The 24,164-nt window shown below is 43.9% G+C and overlaps 1 protein-coding gene and 1 long non-coding RNA gene across 5 annotated transcripts in view; one reads left to right on the forward strand and one right to left on the reverse strand.

The window, feature by feature from the left end:
- Positions 1-24,164, forward strand: part of hmcn1 (hemicentin 1) — a 79,813-nt gene that overhangs the window by 47,508 nt on the left and 8,141 nt on the right. For all 4 annotated transcript variants that reach the window (XR_006843554.1, XM_046391153.1, XM_046391154.1 and 1 more), the window contains 57 exons: positions 460-568; positions 666-835; positions 1,077-1,231; positions 1,785-1,908; positions 2,089-2,190; positions 3,070-3,246; positions 3,344-3,495; positions 3,753-3,876; positions 7,040-7,215; positions 7,327-7,423; positions 7,849-7,971; positions 8,064-8,219; positions 8,416-8,697; positions 8,827-8,994; positions 9,950-10,063; positions 10,255-10,341; positions 10,441-10,632; positions 10,722-10,895; positions 10,982-11,095; positions 11,200-11,345; positions 11,455-11,605; positions 11,892-12,089; positions 12,175-12,288; positions 12,375-12,562; positions 12,856-12,952; positions 13,551-13,712; positions 13,809-13,922; positions 14,009-14,211; positions 14,681-14,762; positions 14,883-15,014; positions 15,152-15,301; positions 15,557-15,716; positions 15,844-15,968; positions 16,097-16,280; positions 16,626-16,723; positions 16,829-17,107; positions 17,202-17,398; positions 17,500-17,581; positions 17,711-17,847; positions 17,942-18,083; positions 18,252-18,396; positions 18,594-18,721; positions 18,843-18,999; positions 19,220-19,341; positions 19,456-19,620; positions 19,819-19,926; positions 20,164-20,301; positions 20,405-20,539; positions 20,809-21,078; positions 21,194-21,384; positions 21,621-21,834; positions 21,977-22,111; positions 22,477-22,667; positions 22,919-23,000; positions 23,159-23,428; positions 23,626-23,796; positions 23,874-24,044. Coding sequence is in view for 3 of the 4 variants with exons in the window: in XM_046391153.1 (XP_046247109.1) it covers positions 460-568; positions 666-835; positions 1,077-1,231; positions 1,785-1,908; positions 2,089-2,190; positions 3,070-3,246; positions 3,344-3,495; positions 3,753-3,876; positions 7,040-7,215; positions 7,327-7,423; positions 7,849-7,971; positions 8,064-8,219; positions 8,416-8,697; positions 8,827-8,994; positions 9,950-10,063; positions 10,255-10,341; positions 10,441-10,632; positions 10,722-10,895; positions 10,982-11,095; positions 11,200-11,345; positions 11,455-11,605; positions 11,892-12,089; positions 12,175-12,288; positions 12,375-12,562; positions 12,856-12,952; positions 13,551-13,712; positions 13,809-13,922; positions 14,009-14,211; positions 14,681-14,762; positions 14,883-15,014; positions 15,152-15,301; positions 15,557-15,716; positions 15,844-15,968; positions 16,097-16,280; positions 16,626-16,723; positions 16,829-17,107; positions 17,202-17,398; positions 17,500-17,581; positions 17,711-17,847; positions 17,942-18,083; positions 18,252-18,396; positions 18,594-18,721; positions 18,843-18,999; positions 19,220-19,341; positions 19,456-19,620; positions 19,819-19,926; positions 20,164-20,301; positions 20,405-20,539; positions 20,809-21,078; positions 21,194-21,384; positions 21,621-21,834; positions 21,977-22,111; positions 22,477-22,667; positions 22,919-23,000; positions 23,159-23,428; positions 23,626-23,796; positions 23,874-24,044 (8,730 nt within the window). In the remaining variant the exon portion in view is untranslated. The remainder of the gene's footprint in view (positions 1-459; positions 569-665; positions 836-1,076; positions 1,232-1,784; positions 1,909-2,088; positions 2,191-3,069; positions 3,247-3,343; positions 3,496-3,752; positions 3,877-7,039; positions 7,216-7,326; positions 7,424-7,848; positions 7,972-8,063; positions 8,220-8,415; positions 8,698-8,826; positions 8,995-9,949; positions 10,064-10,254; positions 10,342-10,440; positions 10,633-10,721; positions 10,896-10,981; positions 11,096-11,199; positions 11,346-11,454; positions 11,606-11,891; positions 12,090-12,174; positions 12,289-12,374; positions 12,563-12,855; positions 12,953-13,550; positions 13,713-13,808; positions 13,923-14,008; positions 14,212-14,680; positions 14,763-14,882; positions 15,015-15,151; positions 15,302-15,556; positions 15,717-15,843; positions 15,969-16,096; positions 16,281-16,625; positions 16,724-16,828; positions 17,108-17,201; positions 17,399-17,499; positions 17,582-17,710; positions 17,848-17,941; positions 18,084-18,251; positions 18,397-18,593; positions 18,722-18,842; positions 19,000-19,219; positions 19,342-19,455; positions 19,621-19,818; positions 19,927-20,163; positions 20,302-20,404; positions 20,540-20,808; positions 21,079-21,193; positions 21,385-21,620; positions 21,835-21,976; positions 22,112-22,476; positions 22,668-22,918; positions 23,001-23,158; positions 23,429-23,625; positions 23,797-23,873; positions 24,045-24,164) is intronic.
- On the reverse strand, positions 415-4,627 carry LOC124060332. The gene is made up of 5 exons (XR_006843555.1): positions 4,541-4,627; positions 3,732-3,834; positions 3,526-3,566; positions 1,104-1,202; positions 415-787 (listed from the first exon to the last, which is right to left on the reverse strand). It is a non-coding gene; the product is annotated as an uncharacterized LOC124060332 (long non-coding RNA).

The raw sequence follows: 24,164 nt of genomic DNA on the forward strand, positions 1-24,164 counted from the left end.
TAAGAGGAAATATACGTTCCTCCTTTGTGTTTGTAGGGGGAAGGTTTTTCAGGTAAGGCAGGAAGAAAAGGAGGGTAGGGTGTGCGCGGGAAGTGTGGCGATTGTCGGGAATGAGTTGAGAGACGCTGTCTGCCGTGTTGGAGTTTATTAAAGAAGCAAACCAAAAGAGACCGTGTAGCCTGTTATTCCCACTGAGTGTGCTACCTTTACATTCACCGTACTTTTACCACCACAAGAAAAGACAAGGCTACAACACCAACAGCATAAAAAGAGGAAGAATAGGAAAGATAAGATGGAATAACAGGTTGTGATATCATAATCAGTTAAAGAAATTTAAAACAGTTTAAATTATCTAACAGTCTTAAATATAGGGAAATAGTACTTTTAAAATTGCACATGAATATACTGTTGCTGTTCCAGAGTCATATACAGAGCTTTATTTTTTTTTCCGAATCGTAGTTCCTCCTTTCATTGAGGGAGCTGACGAGGTGACAGACAGCACGGTGATCATCAACAGCCCTTTGGAGCTGGAGTGTCACGCCACGGGAACACCTGCACCTGTCATCACGTAAGACCTTCATCTCATACAGATGAACACATCTATACTACATGCCAACACACACACAAACATACTCATATTGACTGTGAAAACTGCTCCTTTCCAGGTGGTATAAAGATGGAAAACCAGTCAGACAGGGTGAGGGCTTGCGAGTGGCTGCCAGCGGTCGACGGCTGGTCGTATCCCGCGCTCAGGTCTCCGACACGGCTCGGTTTCAGTGTGTAGCCGCTAATGAAGCAGGAGACCAGGAGAGGGACTTCAATGTGGTTGTCCATGGTAAAATATTTACATGCTTCATCAAAATTAGTTGTTTTCTGATAGTGAATATGGCAGGTATCTTTGCATGTGCTGTAATTTTAATACATGCAATTTATGCTTTAAATGCAAGCCTCAGGGACACTCCCACTTCGGATAAATAACACTCTCTGGCTTTACATAATTCCCCTTATTTCTGAATTTGCTGTCACAAAGTGGTTTTAAAAAAATAACTCTATCCTCTTATCCTTTACGTCTCCAGTTCCTCCATCCATTCGCACCACCGGACCTGCTGAACGTTCAGTGGTTCTCCACAAAGCCATCAGTCTGGAGTGCGTCTCCAGTGGCATCCCTCCTCCCAGCCTCACCTGGCTTAAAGATGGCCGGCCTGTTGACACAACACAGGGGCTCCTTAAGGTTGGTCTCCTGATTGGCTGAATGCTAATTCATATTTATATAACGCACCACAGGAGTGGGCTCAGATTCACGCGAACCCTATATGCGTACAATGCTGCTGAAATTTCACACGAATAAAATAAAATTGCACACTTTGTTTTGATTCAGCGTGGGCTGAATTGGTTATTTGACTCCCTGCCATGCAATATGAAAGAAAACAGAAACATTAAGTTAAGTCGCTTAGTATTGCAAGTTGAAGTTTTTGCCAAGTGTGTTTAGTTTTTTATTTTAAATATCAGTCATGGTTTACTCTGAATTTTGGCCTGTGATTTTTCTTTTTTTTTTTTTTTATTTGACAGCAAATGTTTGCATGTGTGGTTAATCTTTAAGACACAGAAATTAAACCCAGAGTTCGTTCAGGCAGAGCACTGAAGTCACACTCGTACTTGTTGATTGGCATCAGCTGCAATGTGTCACAATGACTGACTCATTGACAGCTGTATGGCTAGAAACATCCAGTCATATGCCATTTGGACATTTCTCCTCTGTGTGTTTGTGCTTCTGTCTGTCACAGCTGGAGTCTGCAGGCAGGACACTAAAGGTCACAGAGGCAAGACTAGAGGATTCTGGGAGATACACCTGCCTGGCCACCAATGCAGCTGGTGAAGCCCAGCAGCACATACGGCTCAGTGTCCATGGTAACCTAATAAAGATAAACACAGCACTCTCCGTCTCTGCATGTTTCTGTCTTCTGTCCCACCTGGTTTCTGTCATGTATCCTCCTCTCTACGTCCCGTGTCAGGGGATGAGGTGGAGACGGGAGAATATGTGCCTGATAAATTGTTGTTCTTGTGTGTAATACTCGGCGTGTTCCTCAGAGCCTCCCAGTATCCCTGACTCTGGAGAGATCATCAACCAGACCGTCCTGTCAGGCTTCCCCACTGAGCTCGAGTGCAAGGCCACAGGCAGCCCATTACCTGGTAAGACGGCTCGCAAACTCCTTCTTCCGTCCTGCTGAGCTCACTCCCAGGCTCCGGGGCGTAGTTCCCTCTGACTGCCCTAGTGCTGCTTTCCTTATCTGTCGCCATTAACGGAGCAGCAGAAAATTGATCTCAGATGACTCCCCACAGGCAGCTTCACTCTCTTCCCGCTGCGTTTCCTTCCAGTTCAGTACAGATAAGCAGTCACATTCCAGTGTCATTGAACACTTCTTTTCTTAGGGTGTTTTCTGCATTTCACAGCAGGTGTTTCATTCCAAAAATCTGGCATCTTTGAAACCGTTCTGTAAGTCAAAATATAATGGAAATATATCTTATCTGTTTCGTTGTCCCAGGCAACAACATCCAAGTCTTGTTTTTGAGCTGCTTTGCTCTGTGGCTTCGTGGCATTACTGTGCTCACAAATTTCACAACACGAATAGTAAAATAGTAAATTCTGTTTATGAGGGACTAAATGGTAAAATAGGTCAGAATACCTGACGTGGATCGAGATTCTGTGTTGCAAAGCTTTCAGACCTTTAAGGTCTCCTGGAAATGGTTTCTTTTGTGTCCTGAGGGTTAAAACAGCAGCTTTTAGTTTCTATTCACTGCAGCATGAAGTTTGAGATCTGATTATTTAAATCAAGGCTTACATTTTTCAGCTTTTTTGCTTTTGTGTTATTTTTGTTGTTTTAATTGGAACTGCACCTCCAGCCTTTAGTCCTTCTTTATATAATGTTATTATTACCTTTATTTTTTTTTTAAAAATTCACTTTTTATTCTTCAAATTTTGATTTCTTTTCTTTTCTGATGGCTTTTAAATATCATTTTCATTTGTTTTTTGCTTTACGTAAAGCACTTTGAATTACCTTTGTATTTCAGCTATCACTTGGTACAAAGATGGTCGACCTCTGACAAACGCGGCTGGGGTGAATATGCTGAAGCGTGGCCAGGTGCTGGAGATTGAACGGGCTCAGCTGTCTGACACTGGGATATACAGATGTGTGGCGGTAAACCTGGCCGGAGTTGCCGAGATATCCCACAGCCTGCAGGTGTACGGTGAGCTCCAGCAGCAGGGCCGAATTCCAGTCTGTCTGACCGAATGCCATCTGTGCAGTTATTCCTGAACATTTCCTGTTATTTGTTTTTCTCACAGTGCCTCCGGTCATCTCCAGTCGAGGTGGCACAGTAACAGTTGTGGTGAATGAAGCTGCCAGGCTGGAGTGCGAGGCCACAGGTGTTCCTCTGCCCAGCCTCACGTGGCTCAAAGATGGCAGCCCCGTTACAAGTGTATCACATGGCATACAGGTACCCATAAATGAGTTTAAATGAACTAACCAGTTCAGGTTTGACTGGAGTAATGACACCTGCATCCAGACCTGTGGATTTAGACACATTTTGTAAGGCATAACGACTCCTCAAACTGTGATATTTAAAAAAGAATAAAATTACACATGCACATCATAGGTTTTAATTTTTCACGGTGTGGGTTTCTCTTTTATGATGACGACGTATGTGTGTATTTGCGTGTGCTTTGGTCTCACTGCTTGTGCGTCCCCCCTCAGGTGTTGTCCGGCGGCAGAGTGCTGTCTCTGAACAGTGCACTGGTCAGCGACACGGGCAGGTACACGTGTGTGGCTGTGAACGCTGGAGGAGAGCAACAAAGAGAGTATGACCTGAGAGTTTATGGTGAGTTAACATTTCTTTTTATAATGTTGTATTTTCAGGTAATTTGTTGCACTAAAGGCACACCCATCAAACAAAAATGGCAAAAAAAATCTGGTTCTAGACTTGCAAATGTGACAATTCTTAGTTTTCTTTGTGATAATTTAATTTATTTTTTTTTTAATTTAAGTTACTTCATTAATCCCAAGCTGGGAATTTACTTCTTTGCATGTAACCCATCGCTGAGTGAAGCACACACATGCAACATGCAGTGAAACACACAGCAGCAGTGGGCTGCGTCAAGCACCCAGGGAGCATATATTGGGGGTTAAGTGCCTTGCTCAAGGGCACATCAGCCAGCTAATGGGGGGTGGGGACATTATCACTCCACCACAATCAAATTTTTCCAGTGGGCCATCCAGTGGGCCATCCCCATGACCTGATGAACTGAACATCTTTCTATCACTGTCTACTCTACTCTACTGTCTACACATTGTTCTCTGGGATTTTACTGACAAAACAATTAATTGATTAATTGAGTAAATAGCTCACATAAAACTCAAATGTGATAAGAATTTGCAACCCAAGAAGGTCTCAGTCCTGTTTTTTGACTTTCGGTTGTGGGTTTTCCCTTTTTTCTTACTGTTTGATCACAGTCTGAGCTTTTATCAGCCAATAATGTCATTACTTTTGTCATCTTAAAGCAGGGCTCGGCAACCCGCGGCTCTTTCACCCCTCTTGTGTGGCTCCCGTGGCTAAGAGAGGGCGAGCATATCAGAATCAGAATCAGAATCAGAAAAAAATGGGGAAAAAAATGGTGTGAATTAATTTAAACTGATTTCATTCTAGTCATTCAGTTTTTTTCGTTGTGCAACCGAGCGATCTATATATCCGCCTATACTTAAAATCTATCTAAAAATAAAACACGGAGGCTCCGTTGAATGAACGACCGTAACCTGTATCCGTTTATTAACACTCTCGTTAACAACGTCATCAATCTGCATACCAACAGCAACACCATTTCCGGACTCTTCCTTCAAAATAAAAGCATTACCAGTACCTCTACACCATATGCCGGAAGAACATAAATTGACAACTTTCAAAAAGTAGGTTACGGTTGTAATAGTTATGTCTTTGGACACTGAGGTGCTCTTGTGACATTAACGTAAAACTTCTTTTAATATGTTGTCTATCAAAATATCCGTCACGTCCTGTTTGCGACACCTTTTGCCGCCAAATAAGTGACTCATTTTGGCCGCCGGTAAGCTAGCAGTATACAAATCAAAGAAGAGGCTTACCGGTATGCTTAACGTGTGGTGAGAAATTAGCAAACGTTCTTTTATTTTATTTCATATATATTTTAGTGCGCTGCAATTTAACGCATAATTATCGCGTATGTGTTAACGCGATAATTAATTAACGCCGAGAATTATTTTATCGCGCTGTTGTTTATATGATGACAATTATTTTAAGTCCGTTGCTCACTAAAAAAACTAATGCGCGATAAGATGAAAAAAATAATAAAATAATAAAAAATTTTCTCTCAAAGTACAAAAGAATTTGGTGTTTTGCGCTGTAAAAATGGAAAATAAAAATTTGTCTTTTCATAAAAGTAACATAATATAGATCTCATATATATAAAGCATATGTTTAAGGAAACTATATGTGGTATTTTCAGTTTAGCGGTCAAATAGGTTTTGTGGCTCAGAGTGTGTTTTAATTTGGTGGGAAACGGGCGGAAAGGCTCTTTTCATGCTAAAGGTTGCTGACCCCTGTCTTAAATAGATGAAGTCAGACCTTAAATGGAAAGTGCTTTTTTAATACCAGGATGTTTTGAAAAGAGCATGAATTTTATTATTAAAGTAGTTATAAAACATTAGCCTCATTAAGCAAGTTGTTGGCAGGTGCTGTTGAAACACAGTACTTGTGTTCGGATCCTTGTCCTATGACACAGTCTTCCTGTCTCTGACTTTAATGTCTTCTTAATGTCTTTCAACAGTCGAGCAGATCTGGCACAAAACATGATTAGAAATGCTGAAACAATATTTGAAAAAGGCCTTGAGCGAAACATGTGCGTGGAGAGGAAGTATTATTTCACAGAGTTTAGCCTTTCAGTAAACCTTGTCAGTTTCCTACACAGAGCTGAGCTTGATGGCGGATCACTTGTTATACAAGTCCAATCAAATGTAATGTCACTGAGGTAACATGAGACAAGTAGTTTACATGTAGAGGATCGTGAGGTCTGCGTTTGTGTCTGTACGTGTGTTTGAACGTATGTATGCAGAACACTAACATCCACATGGCGTGCGTTTCCTCAGACAGATCAAAAAGAGCTTGTCCAGAGAAATAAAGGCAGATCTGTTGTGGTAATTGCTACCATTCTTCAGCAGCTTCCTGTTTTTGGCCAAATCCTGAGCTGAGGGTCTGTTTCTGTCCTTCCCCAATGACTTGTGACTCTGTCTGTCCAATAAACATAATGCAAGGGAAGTTGGTGGGCGGTCATTTTCCAGACCAGGTCAGATCCACAAAAAAAGAGGGATTGTCTCATGACAAACTGATAAAAGAAGAACAAGAATGACCACTTGAAGTAGATGTCGTATTAAAGGAGCTCACCCTGCTGGGAGGATAGAGACACTGTCATACATAGGGTGGAGACCACCAGGCATTTCCTGAGTTGTTGCACCGAAGTTGTCACTTAGTTTGCCTCTATGTGTGAGTTTTGGTGTTTGTGCTACATGCAGGACACGTTCCAGGCATCTTCACTTACTATGATACTCACAGGGAAACAAAAAGATCATTGTGAGATTTTCATTCCCGCCGAGTCATTATGCATCGCAGTGTGTGTTAGCAATTTCCATGGAGATTAGGTTTCATGAAGTTCTTGGAAATGAAGGTACTGTGATTGTTAATACCACAAACAAATGTCAGACCAGGACAGACTTGGTGCTTAAAGAGCACCAGATGCCAAACAGAGCATGTGCATCTCAGGAAGCATTTTTTCCGCTCTGCTCATGAGGTAATACGAAGAATTTGCACCATTAGAAAGGTTAGCTTTTGGTTCATGAAAAAAGGCATGTGAATATTTTGTGTGTGTACCTCGTGCACCTTTATTTTGTATACATGGTTCTCTTCTCAAATGAGATGTTTGATGATATAATCTGTAAGCTTACCTTCATGTCTGCCACAGTGCCGCCTAACATCAAAGGTGAGGAGGTCAATGCCACAGTGATGCTCGGCCGCCCAGTGGAGCTTCACTGCCAGAGTGATGCGATCCCTCCACCGACCCTCTCGTGGCGCAAAGATGGACGCCCACTCTTCAGGAAGCTTGGTCTGACAGTCTCGGCGGATGGGAGTGTTCTCAAGGTACAGCCAGGGTTAGAGATTAAAAAACAGTTGTGTACATTTTTAGAAGAGCTGACGGTGTCATTGTTTTTGTACCACATCTCCTGACTTGCCCATGAATCTGAATGTTAGGTGGACAGTGCCCAGGTGCAGGATTCAGGCAGGTATTCCTGTGAAGCCACCAATGTTGCTGGCAAAACAGAGAAGAACTATAACCTCAATGTCTGGGGTGAGTTTATGTCATATGTGAAACACTGTGTGGGGCTGTCATTGTTGAACAGACGGAGTATTGACCTGGCCTGAAGCCAGTTGTACACACAGTTGTTTAGGGTCCATGGTTGGTGGGTTATTATATTAACATATATAACATGTTTTACATTTATCCCTCCATTTTCTATATTGCTTTATCTGTGTAGGGCCGCACGGAGTTTGTGATTGTATAAAGGGTAATATGTATATTTAGTAATGATATTAATTTGTTATTAGCATTGTCTCTTTGCTTCTTTTTATTTTCCTCACATTTTCATAGAGATGTCACAGCAGTGATTTTGCTGTTTTAGGTTTTGTTAGTCTCACTGAGTGAAATGCACCAGCATGCACTGTACCTTAAACGTAATGTGAGCACCTCCTTTTGGCATCCTGTCAACATTGCAGTTTCCCCCAGTATCCGTGGCTCAGAGGAGGTGTCTCCTCTGACTGTGATTGAAGGAAGTCTCATCACTCTGGTGTGTGAGTCCAGTGGCATACCGCCCCCCAGCCTTGCCTGGAGGAAGGATGGTACGTGTGCTGCATGGACATTGTATGATGCACTGAATTTTGTTGTGGAAGACGTGTTTGCCGTGCCTCACCTTGATTGGTGTGTGTCCCAGGTTCTGAGCTTAAGTCCGACCAGCGGCTCAGGGTTTTGTCAGGAGGTCGCCAGCTGCAGATCTCCAGCGTCGAGAGGACAGATGCAGCCTCCTACACCTGCGTAGCCTCCAGCGCTGCTGGCACCACTTCCAAAGAGTACAGCCTCCAGGTTTATGGTATCTATGACATCTAATGATCAGAGTCATTTCTGCTGTTATTTTGACTTTTGTAAATAGAAAGGAAGGTTACAGGATACAGTATGAAACAATGTGGTTAATATTTAATTAACATACTGTATGCTAGCTGTGCTGTAAGTGCTTAGCATCTCTTGACAGATCATTTGCACCAACTCACTTACTTTTCTCACTTCAGTCCGCCCCTCCATCAGACGCAGCGAGGGAGACAACGATGATGTCACTGTTACAAAAGGAGGTGATGTGACCCTCCAGTGCGCAGCAGAGGGCGTGCCGCGACCCGCCATCACATGGCTGAAAGACGGGCGACCCATCACAGGCCAGCATGGTGCCAAAGTCCTGAACGAGGGCAGGCTGCTGCAGATTAAAGACGCTAAGGTGTCAGACACAGGACGCTACACTTGTGTTGCTGTTAATGTGGCGGGACAGGCTGACAGCAAACATGACATAAGCGTATATGGTATGAAAAGTCAACTGTTTCAGTAGTTTTTTTGCTTTAATTTTGCAATCACTCATCTTTAATTCAGATTGTTGCAGTGATTTTTCAAGGTCATAAATTTTCTTTCTGTCCCGCTCCCTCCCTGTTCAGTTCCACCTAGTATAATTGGACAGGTAAAGATGCCAGAAAATGTCAGCGTCGTAGTGAAGAACCCGGCTGCTCTGAGCTGCGAGGCTTCTGGCATCCCTCTTCCTGCCATCACCTGGCTGAAGGATGGTCAGCCAATCAAAGCTTCCAGCTCAGTGCGCGTCCTCTCAGGTCAGTTCCTGTTGAACTTTCTGGGTTTTCTTCTCATGTTGAAAGTGTTTTGTACATTTTTTAAGCTTGGCCTTGGCAATAATGTATGTCATGTCAGATCTTCAAAAATCTATAAGATTCTTTCTAAGTTTAGTGGGTTCATGAAGGAACAGACTGAAGGAACACAAGCCAACAATGTGAACATGAATTATCCTCTAAATGTTAAAAGGAGGCTGGTTTTCAGAGGCCAATACATCACTGGTGATTTAATGTAACAGTGTCATTGCCACTGGAGCCAAACTCAACAGACAGAGATCTGTGAAAAAAAAAGACAAACGGGGGCAATTGCTTTGAATAATATTTTTAAACTTTAACAAGATGTATCGGGTGCTTCCAAATTAAACCGTGGCCCCTGGACTTGAGAATACTACCTGAATTCCTTTCTCACATATTGACCCACTCGGTTTTGAACTTATTTTGAACATTATCATTTGGCAACCAAATAAACACCAAAACAAAGAGCTTGTGATGTGGTGACTCTGTTGTAGTCAGGGGGGAAGGCTCGGGTGTTTAAATAAAACATCAGTTGTGTGTGGGATGCAGTAAACTCAATTAACTCAGCGCTCTGCAGAATTCACACTGTGTAAATATTTGTCGCTTGTTTTGTCAGGAGATTCTCGTGAACCCAAACAGGACAAGTTGTTTTTAAAGACACATGCCATTAGTCTGAATCTCATTAAAGTGGTTTGTAAATGTTTTAACAGCTGTGAGCCTCAAAGTCCTAATTCTGAAATTGATCCCAATTTTCAAAGAGGGGTGATTTACTTTCGACAGTCTTGAAATGCTGTTTACGTGTACTTTGGATGTTTTCCTTTAGGGGAAAAAAACAGTTGAGGTTGATTTCTTTTCACAGCCTTTGGAAACATTCCACGATGACAGTAGATAAATGATATTTATTGACCTGTTGAATTTCTAGGGGGCCGCAGCCTGCGTTTAATGCACGCCGCAGTAGAGGATGCTGGGAGGTACACCTGTATTGTGTCTAACAGTGCTGGAGAGGAAAGGAAGAACTTTGACCTCGACGTCCTCGGTAAAGACAGAATAAACGTCTTGTTTTTTTAGATTTTTTTTTTTTTTAGATGTCATCATATTGAATGACATTATCTAGTTTATGTTTAAGCCCATTGATTTAACATCAATCTGAAGAGATGACGTGAACATGTATTGTAAAAGCTTTTAACTGTGAGAACCATGCAGCTGATTTTCAGTCTAATTCAACAGTTCCACCGAGCATTGAGGGTGAGGGAACAGTAGTGGACACGAAAGTCAAGGAGAAACACAACATTACTCTTACCTGTGAGGCCTCAGGTAACTGACATAATATACACCCCTGCTTTCACATCCTTAATGTCAACAACACTACAGAAAAAAATAATCTCTGCTTAACCTCATCTCATAATTTCCCAGGCAACCCTGTACCAGAGATTAAATGGCTGAAGGATGGACAGCCGTTGGTGCCTGACAGACGCCACCAGGTTTTGTCTCATGGCCGTTTCCTCCAGATCTCTGGGGCCCAGGTCGCAGACACTGGCAGGTACAGTTGCCTGGCATGGAACAGTGCAGGGGATCGCAGCCGGCACTTCAACCTCAACGTCCTGGGTACAAACGCAACTCTTTTAAATCAGCTGTGGATCATTTGTAGAATCAATCAAACTGTTTCAGAATAATTAATATTTTTTTACCCCCAGTTTCTCCCACTATTTCTGGTTCGGGTCCTGATGGTTCAGCAGAGGAGGTGACAGTAACTCTGAGCAGTCCCACCTCTCTGGTGTGTGAGGTCCAATCTTATCCTCCTGCTCTCGTCACCTGGCTCAAAGACGGCACTCCGTTTGAGTCCAGTCGCAACGTCCGAGTCCTTCCAGGTTTGAGATCACAACAATAAAGCTGAGTTGACTGGAACACAGTAGCATCGAAAGGATTTTGTCATTCATCACACGTGCTTTCACAGGTGGGCGAACCCTGCAGATTCTCAATGCTAAAGAAGAGGATGCTGGGAGATATACATGTGTGGCCACTAATGAGGCTGGAGAGACACTGAAGCACTATGAGGTCAAGGTTTATGGTAAGTCTTCTGTGCCTATGAAAACATATTGTCTGTAAATTCCTGTAAGATCATGCCCAAAGATACCCATACAATATAAACTAAAACACGTTTCTTGACTCCAGTTCCCCCTCAGATCAATAAGAATGATATCCCAGGGGAAGGACTGGCCCCCAAAGAGGTTAAGATTAAGGTCAACAGCACACTGACCCTAGAGTGTGCCGCTCAGGCCTTCCCCGCCCCGGCACTGCAGTGGTACAAGGATGGACAGGTAGAGATCTGATTTGATGGGAGACTGTAGGACAAAATAGATTTATATATCGGGTGGAAAAAACCTTTAAAAGATGCTTCCCCTCTCACTCCTTTTTCCCCCTCCGCAGATCCTGCGGGCAGATGACCATGTGTCCATAACAGCCAACGGTCGTATTGTTCAGATCAAGCACGCTCAGGTGTCAGACACTGGTCGCTACACCTGCGTAGCCACAAACATAGCAGGAGAGGATGAGAAGGACTTTGATGTAAATATACAAGGTGAACTGGGTTGACTGATGTGTTTAACTGAGACTATGTGTGAATTTCATGGGTTCAAAGAGTATTCTTGTGCTGCTCTTTGTGTATTTTTTACTGGAATGTTAATACTGCATGTTGAAAATGGTTGTGCTTTTTAAATAATGCCGTTCTTTTCAAAGTCGGCATCTGTTGAGATAATGCAGAGCCACAGCCATGGATTGTGCTCTCGACCACATTTTAAAATAAAGTTTCCAAGAAGTTCAAAGGAGGCTTAAATATTTTTTTCTTTTTCCCTTCCCGTGTTCAGTTCCACCTAATTTCAACAGGCCGGGTGGAGCTGGTGATGCCACGTCCTCCCCGGGCTTTGGAGGGGATGTTCGAGATGTGATACTCAACAATCCCATCTCTCTGTACTGTGAGACCAATGCTGTCCCCCCTCCAACACTCACCTGGTACAAGGATGGACAACTGCTGACCTCCAATGACAAAGTTCTGATCTTGCCGGGTGAGACATACACGAAAACAGAAAGAAATAGAGGGAGCAAGACAAAGAAGGAGTTCCTGCTAACTTTTCCCAGTTTTATTCTCAGGTGGGCGAGTATTACAGATTCCCAGAGCCCAGGCTGAAGACTCTGGCAGGTACACATGTGTGGCTGTCAACGAAGCCGGAGAAGACTCCATCCAGTATGATGTTAGGGTATTATGTGAGTACAATCGCTTTTCTTTGTGGTACACGTGTCACTTTAACAAAGAGGACGGTTTCTCACGGTGAATTTCTATGCTGCAACAGTGCCCCCGATCATACGGGGAACAGACAACGATTCGCCTGATGAGGTCACCGTCTTAGTCAACAAAACTACCCAACTGGAGTGTCACGTGGATGGAAACCCCACCCCCAAGATCACCTGGTTCAAGGACAGCCTGCCAGTCAGCTCTGATGGCCCATATAGAATCCTGTCCAATGGGCGAACACTTCAGGTAACAAGCATAAGGCAGCTGGTTTTCAACATGGCACATTTTTGCATTAAAGCCCATTCAAGGATTCAGTTGTCTGAAAAATCCATGTCTACAGTTTATAATCATCTATGAGATATGATGTGTGTGTAGCTGTAAATGTACAAAGTGGACACTCACGTAAGGTGTTGAGATTTCTCCAAATAAATCAGACACACGTTTGCACGTCTCATTAAAAATAAAGAAATATGTCGTATTATATCTATGCTCTGTATTCTTACCAGATTCTAAATTTCTCCATCTTTCTCACCCGTCAGGTGTTGACTGCTCAGGTATCTGACACAGGGCGCTATGTGTGTGTGGCTGACAATGTGGCTGGAAGTGCAGAAAAATCCTTCAACCTCAATGTTTATGGTTAGAAAATTACATTTACATTGTAAACTGTATTAACAGTTCATGAAATGATCACCCAGATTGCACAGTACTGCTTAAAGGAATAGCTAACACAAAAATGAAAATTCAGTCAATGTCTGCTCACTCCACAAAACATTGCTGGAGTGTCACAGCATAGCATTGCAACTGTTCTCCTAAACAATAGAAGAAGCTGGGGGCATTTTTTAAAACGTTCAAAAAACAAGAAAAAGGAAATCAGTATACACTTTTAGTTTAGCTGCTACAGTGAAGGTTTTGGCATATAAAAGGGTCTAAATAACATTGGAGACTTGGATTACAGTGGACAAGCTGTGTGGTGTCATTTTATGTTTATGATTGTTTTTCTTACCCTGCTTCTTCATTTGTTTAAGTGAACGTTGCAGTGCTGTTTTGCTGTGAAAATGTTTTGTAGACTTAAAAGCTTCACTCAACTTCCCAATAATTTTTATTTTTGGGTGTACTGTTCCTTTAAAGACTTGTGAAGCCTGCAATACTGATGAAGTGTCAGAGCTGCACTTTGAAAAGAAACTGTAAGAATACTGTCAGCGATATTGAATGTTTCTTATGTTTTTCCTTTCAGTGCCTCCCACCATTATCGGCCCGAGTCCGGAGACTGTGACTGTGGTGGTGAACAACTTTGTGTCTCTCTCTTGTGAAGCCACTGGTTTCCCTCCTCCCACCCTGAGCTGGTTAAATGACAAAGGCCCCATTCAGGCCAATAGCAATGCACTCATCATGCCAGGTACTGCACTGACAAATGGGTGACAACTGAGGCCATTTCGCATTAGAAGAACAGCTGGAATACTGGGATATATGAGCTTTCGGTTTGTGTCTGCAGGTGGTCGTACACTGCAGATTCTGAAAGCAAAAGTATCTGATGGAGGAAAGTACAGCTGCGTGGCCATGAACGCAGCAGGAGAGGCTTACAAGCACATTTACCTCACAGTTTTCGGTGAGTTCACATCCACACTGTGCTGTACACCAAGCGCCTGACTTTGGACTTACGATAGCTTTTTCTCGCTCTCTTCTGCCTTTCAGTTCCTCCAAGCATCAGGGACAATAGTGGGGACTCCCCCATGGTGGTGAATGTGCTCGTTGGGAAGTCAGTGACTCTGGAGTGTGAGTCCAACGCTGTGCCGCCTCCCACGATCACCTGGTACAAGAACGGCCGTGTGGTGACAGAATCAGCCAACCTGCGTGTCCTGGCAGGGGGACAGATGCTTGAGATCAAAGGCTCAGAGGTAAGAGATGAATGGGTACCATGTTTTTTAGCAGCATCTTTCAGCATGTTAAGTCGAAAAGTGTTGGCGTTGCGGGGCTGTCTTTATTCCGTTTTTTGGTTTGTTTAAAGTTTTTGGAGGAGTGACTCTTGCCTGTGTTGCCTCAGCCGTAGAAGCTACGACTTCCCAAGTAAATTCAGCAACAGTATTATGTCATGTCTTTAAAAATGATCTGGCATTAGCTTAAGACACCTAAAGGAGCCAGTGGGGTCAGCCACATCAGTTTTGCCGAAGCAGATACAATGTAGATATAAGGCTGAGTCGAGCCACTGAGATACTCGGTATCAGTCCAATCATCATTTAACATGAATTCTGTGCTTCCATTGGAATACTGACCTGACACTCCTGTGTATTGATAACTAAATGACTATTCTTTGTAATGTTTTGTTTGCTTCATCCTCCTCCTCTTCTCTCCCCTTCTCCTCCTCAGGTGTCTGATACTGGACAGTATGTTTGCAAGGCCACCAACGTTGCTGGACAAGTGGACAAGAACTTCCACTTGAACATCTTTGGTAGCACATTAGACTTCTGACTTTATTCAATAAAATCTGAGAATTTGTTGTATTCTCAAATAATGTTTAACACTCACGATCTAATATGAAAGAAACGTCTCTGTCTGCCTCTCTGTTCAGTGCCTCCCAGTATCGATGGCCCAGCAGAGGAGAGTGTTGTGGAAACCATCAGTAACCCAGTCACCTTTGCCTGCGACGCTACTGGAATCCCTCCCCCCAGCCTCGCTTGGCTGAAGAATGGACGACCCATAGGTATTTATTTATCCGTATGATACATTTAAATCATAGATGAGCCAAAGGGGAAGGAGTAACATTACATAAGTAAGTACTGTTGATTTGTCATGGCAAACATACCCAACCCAATATATGAATTTCATATTTTTTTTTAGAGAACTCACAGTCTCTGGAGATGCACATCTTCTCTGGAGGAAGCAAGCTGCAGATTGCACGGTCACAGCTTTCCGACAGCGGCACTTACACGTGTGTGGCCTCTAATGTGGAGGGGAAGGCGCACAAGAGATACCACCTCACCATACAAGGTATGTGCACACACACATGGCCTCAGTGTCCATAAACTTTTTTCTATAAACCAGATTAAAGAAATGCAAAAACATATTTGTTTTCCAGAGAAGCCACACAGAACGTTACAACACATTCTTCTCAGGCATTATGTGTTACGTGTATGCAGACGAGCTTGTCAAGCTTAGGTGTTATCATATAAATACATGTCCTTACCAGTTCATGGTTCTCAGGGTATTTACAAGATTTTGCTAAGACCAGTAATTTTCTCTCAGTCCCTCCCAGTATCTCTGGGTCAGAGCTGCCCAGTGAAGTGGGAGTCCTGCTAAATGAAAGCATCCAGCTGGTCTGTCGAGCCCGGGGAACCCCGACTCCCACCATCCAGTGGTTGAAGGATGGGGAAATCATCAACAATACGAGGAGCATGGGGCTCAGGTAATGCTTGCCAAGAAGAAAAGCAGTAGTAGAAACGTAGAAACAAATGAGGGATTTTGCAGCTGGCCAACCGAGCGATAGACGATGTTAAAATAGACAGATGACGCGTTGCTGCCTTTGTGTTCAGAATCAGTCCAGATGGCAGCACACTCACTGTGACCGGAGCTCACACCAGTGATGGTGGCAAATACACATGTGTGGCCACCAACACGGCAGGAGAAGAAGACAGGATATTCAATCTGAATGTGTATGGTGGGTTTCATTTGTTTCGTTTTTTTCAAATACATTACAGATGTCGTCCATTTCAAACAGATTGAGTCAGTTAATGATGACGTGAAGATTTTGCTTACTTTTTGCTCCATTTCCATCGCCTTTTTCAGTGCCTCCCGTGATAGACGGCAACAGCGAGACACTTGAGCAGTTGACCACAGTTCTGGACAGTTCTGTTAGCATTGAGTGTGTTGCCTCAGGCTCTCCTCCGCCACAGCTCAACTGGCTGAGAAATGGCCTGCCTCTACCGGTGTCGTCCCACATACGGCTTCTCTCCGCTGGACAGGTGCTCCGGTAGGTCAGTGGTCAGGGTTTGAGGAGAGTTTGTAACACATGGCACAACTTCTTGTGTATCTTATGTTGGTGGAGACACTTTTCTTCCCACGGTTCTTTATATGCGAAATTCTTTGTTTTCTTTGAAGTCCGTATGCAAATTCACTCTTCATAATTTCACTATGGGATGCGCTTCATTATCTACAGCGTGCTGTCTCACAATAATTGGGTTCAAAACTTAAGTCTAAGAATTCCTCCAATGGTCTCAAGACACTATTTTTGTAGCATAACCAAATTAGGTTTTTGGTCGTTTTAGAATCAAAATTTAAGTGGATCCTTATATGTTATACCTTTTACATCTGTTAGGATTACACGAACCCAGGTGTCTGACAGTGGCACCTATACCTGCGTGGCATCGAACAGAGCAGGAGTGGACAACAGACATTATAACCTGCAGGTGCATGGTGAGTCTGAAAACATTACTTGCTTGTAAAGTCATCATAAAACAATGATCTCCATGTGCAGTTCAGCAATAATGATAACTGGTGTCTTTTATTTCATCTTCTCAGTCCCTCCCAGTCTGGACGGAGCAGGGAGCATAGAGGATGTGACTGTAGTCAGAGGAACTTTGGCTTCTCTGCTGTGTATTGCTGATGGGACCCCAAACCCCACTATGTCCTGGCTCAGAGAAGGAGTGACTCTAATTCCTGACACCCACCTCAAATTCCTCAACCTGAATACCACTGTGCAAATCATCCAGGCTCAGGTCAACGACACAGGACGCTACACCTGCATCGCTAACAATACTGCTGGTCAAGCCAGCCGCCACTTCAACCTGAAAGTGCTGGGTGAGTAAAAGCAATAGAGTAGAGCTCGTATTCTCCAGCTTCAGCTTCTGGTTCATGGATGAGAAGTTAAATTTTGTTGGTTTTTCTTTGTCAGACCCTCCGCGCATCAAGGGCTCAGGCGCACCAGCTGAGGTGTCTGTTGTGGTTAACAATGTTCTGGAGCTTCACTGTGAGGCCTCGGGTATCCCTACACCTTCGCTGACCTGGCTGAAGGATGGACGCCCGCTCCCGCAAACAGACAGCCTGCGCCTCCTGCGGGGAGGGGAGGTGCTCCGGGCAGCCTCAGCACAGGTCAGCCACCAAGGGTTGTTGCAATCAAAAATCATAATATAAATTTAATCAGTTTTTCTTTTCTATGACAACATCTTTTTTCGTACTTATTTATACTTCAGTTGGAGGACACAGGCAGATACAGCTGCTTAGCCAACAGTCCAGCAGGAGATGATGACAAGGAGTTCCTGGTTCGAGTCCATGGTGGGTGATCGATTCATTCAAGCAATTTACTAATATTTCTGCTGTCATGCTTGACAATATTGAGGTGAGGTGAGATTGGACTATAAAATCCATGTCAGTGACGGCCTCTTTCTGGTTTTCCTGTTCCAGTTCCCCCAAACATTGCGGGGGAGAGCACACCTCAGGACGTGTCCGTGCTGCAGAACAGACAGGTGACTCTGGAGTGCAAATCAGATGCTGTTCCGCCTCCAACTCTGACCTGGCTCAAAGATGGCCAACCACTGCAGGTCATACATCAAGCTGACAAACTATCCGCACGATGCTATGACTTCTCCTAAAGCGTAGTCACAAATTTATACCTTCATTTTTACCTTTGTTTAGGCCTCTGCTCGCGTACGTATTCTGTCCAGTGGCCGCTACTTACAGATCAACATGGCTGAGCTCGGCGACAGAGCCCAGTACACGTGTGTGGCCAGCAACATCGCCGGCAAAACCACGCGACAGTTTAACCTGGCCGTCAATGGTAAGGTTACATCTTTTAACTAATCTACCTATAACGATGCTGTATGTCTTTTTTTTTGACAGAGCTGAGGAAGAGGAGAATTTGTTTTTTCAATTAATTAGTTCCAGAGCTGAATATATTACCTAGTGACAAATGAGTAAAATATGTATCTGTCACGTGTCCCTTCAGTTGCACCAACTATCAAGGAAGGTTCCCAGGCGGTCTCAGTGCACATCGACAAGCCAGCAGTGCTTGAGTGTATTGTAAGTGGAGTGCCGCCACCTCGCATCACGTGGAGAAAACATGGTGCCATATTGGCAGGAAACAACCCCAGGTAAATGTGAGAATGATGTATTTTTGTAGATTTTTTTCTTCTTCTGTTATGTTCATTGATATAACAATGACTAATCTGTGTGATGAATGTCTTGTTTCCAGGATATTAAATGAGCACTTTAAGTACATGACGTAGGTCTGATAGAGAATTTTTTCTTTAGTGTTTTAATACCTTTCTTACCCCGTCTGCAAACGCAGGTACACCTTTGCAGAGGATGGGTCATTACACATCCACTCTGCTCAGGTGACCGACACTGGCCGCTACCTGTGCATGGCAACTAATCAGGCTGGGACGCAACGCAAACGAGTGGATCTACAAGTATATGGTGGGTGTTAAATACCGTATGTGCACCCAAAACACATACACAAACGAATACTTTCATATTGTCTGAGTCAGCCACAAACAACAACTCAGCTAGTAATTTTACGGGTCTTATCTTCCTTCAGTCCCTCCTTCCATCGCTGACAGCCGCACCAGTGTGACGGTTACAGTCAACGTTCAGACCACCTTGTCCTGCGAGGCCACCGGTATTCCCAAACCCACTGTCAGCTGGATGAAAAATGGTCGAGTCATCAATACTGACCAGAATCAGAATATGTACAGGTTGATCCAGGTTTTCTCCCTCTCTGTTTTCTCACTCGAGATTAAAAACGCCAAGACAAAACTAGAACTTAAGAGATCATTTATATTTACGTAAATAGAGTAAATATAAATGGCTTTATAGCTTGAGCGATTCACTGTTAAATTAACTTTTAACCATTTGGGGAAGATGGACATCATAGTGAAACTACTCTGAGATATTGACTTTTCTTGTTATCTCCAGATTACTCTCATCAGGCTCCCTAGTAGTTATAGCACCTACAGTGGAAGACACAGCGCTGTATGAGTGTGTGGCCACTAATGAGGCAGGGGAAGACTCCAGATCCATCAACCTCACTGTCCACGGTGAGTAACACAGCAGTCGCTGATTAATCCATCATAATTATAGCGTAATTATATTCTAGATCATCCACAAAGATCAGATATTTTCCTTACATGTTCTAACTTGTGTTCCTCCAGTTCCTCCATCTATAGCAGATGAACCCACAGAGCTGGTCGTGACCAGACTGTCCCCAGTGGTCATCGCCTGTACTGCTTCTGGCGTCCCAGAGCCCACAATCCATTGGAGCAAAGATGGCATGAAGCTTCCCCAAGAGGGACAAGGCTACAGCATCCTGTCCACAGGTCACAATCATATTAATGCAAAAAAAAAAACTTCTAGAAACACACAATTTTAATTTGGTACAACTTTTCAAACTGCGGTATTATACAAAGTGATAAATGTGTTACTAACTTGATTACTTGATGAACATAAGCAGTACTTGTCATCACTGTTAAGCTTTATTAATCATGTTGATTTGGTGCATGACTGTGTGTTCTCAGGTCCGGTAGAAATCACCTCAGCTGAGCTCAGTCATGCAGGACGCTACTCATGCACGGCTAAGAACGCTGCAGGCTCCACCCACCGCCATGTGCAGCTCATAGTGCAGGGTAAGACCATCCTGACAAACAATATATCAAGACATGTGCTGCTGTTTGGAGGCTGTGTAGAGTGCAACAAGCCATGTTTTCTTTCTGGTACACATTTTTAATGACGAAAATAATTGATTATGTGATTTTTACAGTAGGCTATAACTGCGGTATGACTCTGGTGTGCTTTTACTTTATCTATTTATCCTTTTTGTGAGACCTGCCTATGCGTCACTCTTTTCCAATTCCTCTCCTCAGAGCTCCCAGTGATCCAGTCTCATCCGTCCACCCTGGATGTGATCCTGAATAATCTCGTCACTCTGCCCTGCAGGGCCACAGGCTCGCCCAGGCCCACCATCACCTGGCAGAAGGAGGGCATCAATATACCCACCACAGGTAATTTATCCTGTCTGTGTGTGTGTGTGTGTGTGTGTGTGTGTGTCTGTCATCATAAGTAATCAGTTATAACATCATCATCACATCTCTTGCTTCATGGCAGGTGGACGTATCACAGTGCTGCCTAATGGAAGTCTGCAGATCTCTAAAGCCTCTGTGATGGACTCTGGAACATACATATGTGTGGCTCAAAACCCTGCAGGCACTGCGCTGGGCAAGACCAAACTCAGAGTACAAGGTCAGGCACACTCTCAAGTCATAGCAACTTTAGTTTATGAACTGTTCAGCAGTTTTGTACTGCTTTGACTTTGCTTTAAAGGCTACTTTTGCAAAAGAAAAACAATATAAAATCTGACTGATTGCACAAATCTCTGTCATAAATATGTGCCCTTTATCCTGGTAGGGAACAGTTAGTTGTCTTCCAACCTTCACTCCGCTCAGTCATCTGAATTCATGTTTGTCATCCTAACACTTAACTGTGGTGCTTCCGTTTGCTTTGCCCTGCAGTTCCTCCAGTAATCGGCTCAGAGACTCAGATGTACCTGGCACCTGTGGACTCCTCCATGACGCTGCAGTGCCAAGCTGACGGCTCCCCTCCCCCCTCTGTCACGTGGCATAAAGACGGGCAGCCGCTCGGTGAATCTGTACGCCAGCGGGTGCTCAGTTCGGGATCTCTGCAGATCGCCTTCATCCAACCAAGTGACACTGGACGGTACACTTGCACTGCAGCCAATGCAGCGGGCACGGCGAGCCTGGAGATGAGCCTCACTGTACAGAGTGCGTTTCAGTCAAATTATTCTATTGATGTTCTAGACCACATGCAAACACCATATTTAGACTAATGTTTTAAGATCAGTGTGATAATGAAAAATGAACCTGCTTACCTTTGCAGTCCCACCTTCCATACGGGGTGGAGAGCAGGAGGTAGCAGCGGTGGAAAACAGTCAGGCTCAGCTGGTGTGTGTGGCCGAGGGGGTCCCTCAGCCCAGCCTGTCCTGGGAGAAGGACGGTAATCCCCTCACTGAAACAACAGGGGAGTATACAATCCTGCCTTCTGGAGAGCTGGTGATCGACATCGCTCAGGTAAGGGAAATTAAGACAGACACGGGGAAAACAATAAATTATCCTTCTGTGTGTTTACGTCTGTAGATTGATGGAAAGTAAAATGTGTGTTAAATTTAGATGAATGTGGTTACATCCAAGTGTTACATATTTTATAGAGCTCTCCTATCAGTAATTCATGTAGCCTCATAAAGATGCAAGTTGATTTTTTTTTCTGTATATTCCCAATCTCCTCATCTCCCCTCCGTCGGCCACAGCTGGACGACGCAGGCAGTTATACCTGCATTGCCACAAACGCAGTTGGACAGGACAGTCGGGCGGTGATCTTGTCCGTTCATACTCACCCTGTCTTCACTGAGCTACTTGGAGATGTGGCCCTCAACAAGGGAGAGCGCCTCCTACTGGCCTGTGGCGTCAGCGGCATCCCTGCACCTAGAATCACATGGGCCTTTAACAACAACATCATCCCAGGTATATGGCAAGATCCCCACTGATAAGGAAAATGCTTTATGTACAAAGAGTATTTACTAAAAAATCAAATATGCACCAAAATCCACCAGAGCAACTTCATTTTTTATATTAAAATAACAACTCAACTCTGTTAACGCTTTAGTTCACTACGATCATGTGAACGGCCACAGCGAGCTGGTGATAGAGAGAGTGAGCAAAGACGACTCCGGCACCTACACCTGCGTGGCAGAAAACAACGTAGGAACCATCAAGTCGCTGGCCTTCGTCTATGTCAAAGGTAAAACCATGCTGTTTCACTCAACTTCATTTTACCTGTGTGACTGTTCGCCCTTTAAATCCCACAATTTGGCATTCATAAGTATACACTATATAAACATGTAATAAATGGTTTATTATTCACATTATATCTCACATGATAATGTAGCTAGAAGTAATGTTTATTCATGTGTTTGTTGACTAGTAAGTCTGCTGTATAAACGGATACTGAATGACAATATAGAAAAACACAGATGTAATCTCATAAAATATGTCTTCGTAGGAGATGTTGTTGAAAAATACTGTACATTAATAAACACTTGAAACTTCCGTGTAGATTAATTCTACACTTCTAATAGATTAACGAGTTCTTCTGTCTGTCTCCAGAGCCTCCTATCATCGATGGGGACCTTCACTCCAACCGTATTGAACCTCTGGGCGGTAACGCCATCCTGAACTGCGAGGTTCGGGGAGACCCCCTGCCCACCATCCGCTGGAGCAAAAATGGAATAAACATCCAGATCAACAACCGCATCCGTCAGCTGGACAACGGCTCTCTGGCCATCTATGGCACAGTGGTGAGAAAACATACGAGACTGAGAGCTTTTGTGTCTAGTACTCAATGCATACTTAATTAACTTAAGTGTTCTAGTGGCTCGACTGTCGAACATCACATAAACGCGACTTCCCTTTCCAGCTTCATCTGTAATCAAATATATTTTATGCAAGAAGTATTTTCATTTCAGACTGACATTTCTAAAGTATATACGCCTTTGTTGTGATTATTGTTGTTGTGATAATGACATTTTTTTCATCAAATTTTATTCAGAGCGAAGATGCAGGAAACTACATGTGTGTCGCAACAAATGATGCCGGGGTTGTGGAAAGGAGTGTCACACTCACCCTGCAGAGTAAGTGCCAGCACCACTTGGTATACAGTCTGGCATTTGATACATGAACAAAACATTATCACCTGAAAGAAAACTAACTTAGGATTTCGCCTCAAAGTGATATCATCAGGACAGAGTTATTTTATTAGTGCTTAGATGTGGATCTGTCCTTCTTCCAGGTGCACCCACCATCACAGTAGAGCCAGTGGAGACGGTGGTGGATGCTGGCACCACAGTTGTCCTAAACTGTCAGGCGGTTGGTGAGCCTACCCCCATGATAGAGTGGTCCCGCCAGGGGCGCCCCCTTCTGGGCAACGACCGCTTCTCCAGCCTGTCCAACGGTTCCCTCAGGATCAGCAGCGCCCAGAAGGAGGACACAGCTGAATATGAATGTGTGGCCAGAAACTTGCTAGGATCAGTGCTGGTGAGGGTCACTCTGACTGTACGAGGTGAGCTGGAAATTTTCTGAATTTTATTTTTGTTGTTGTTGTATCATATTTTTTGAGTCAAATTTTAACACAATCAAAGATAAAATCGTTCGCTTTGTCCTCCTCGGTGGAGAAAGGTGGGAAACCAAAAGCAATCATCTAAACTGACCAAATGACTAAAGACATGCTGTGTTAATGCACATTTATTTGTTTTCCAGTTCACGGGGGCTTCTCAGAGTGGGCAGACTGGGCTCCTTGCAGTGTGTCCTGTGGTGTCGGTTCCCAGAAGAGGCTGAGACAGTGTAACAATCCCCTCCCTGCCAATGGAGGGCGTCACTGTGCGGGATTAGACACAGAGACACGAAATTGTCAAGGAAAGCCCTGTCCAGGTGAGAGAGCGTTGGAAAATCAGGTGTGTGTCAGGGGGGGTCCTAGTGATGAAATCTGTACCTCTGTCCTTTCGCAGTGGATGGTAACTGGTCAGAGTGGTCTCTCTGGGAGGAGTGTTCCCGTACCTGCGGTCAGGGCAACAGAACCAGGGTCCGGACCTGCAGTAGTCCTCCCGCCCAGCATGGAGGCAGGCCCTGTGAGGGGAAGGCAGTGGAGGTCATCATGTGCAGTGTCAGACCTTGTCCAGGTGAGTAACCAGACTCGTTTCCTGTATTGTGTCTAACCTCAATTTCACGTCCCATATAAAAAAATTGCCTGCCTATAAAACTTTACCTTTAACAGCTTTGAGTCCAGATTATAATTATTA

This window comes from Scatophagus argus, chromosome 6, assembly GCF_020382885.2.
Source record: "Scatophagus argus isolate fScaArg1 chromosome 6, fScaArg1.pri, whole genome shotgun sequence".
NCBI lineage: Eukaryota > Metazoa > Chordata > Actinopteri > Scatophagidae > Scatophagus > Scatophagus argus.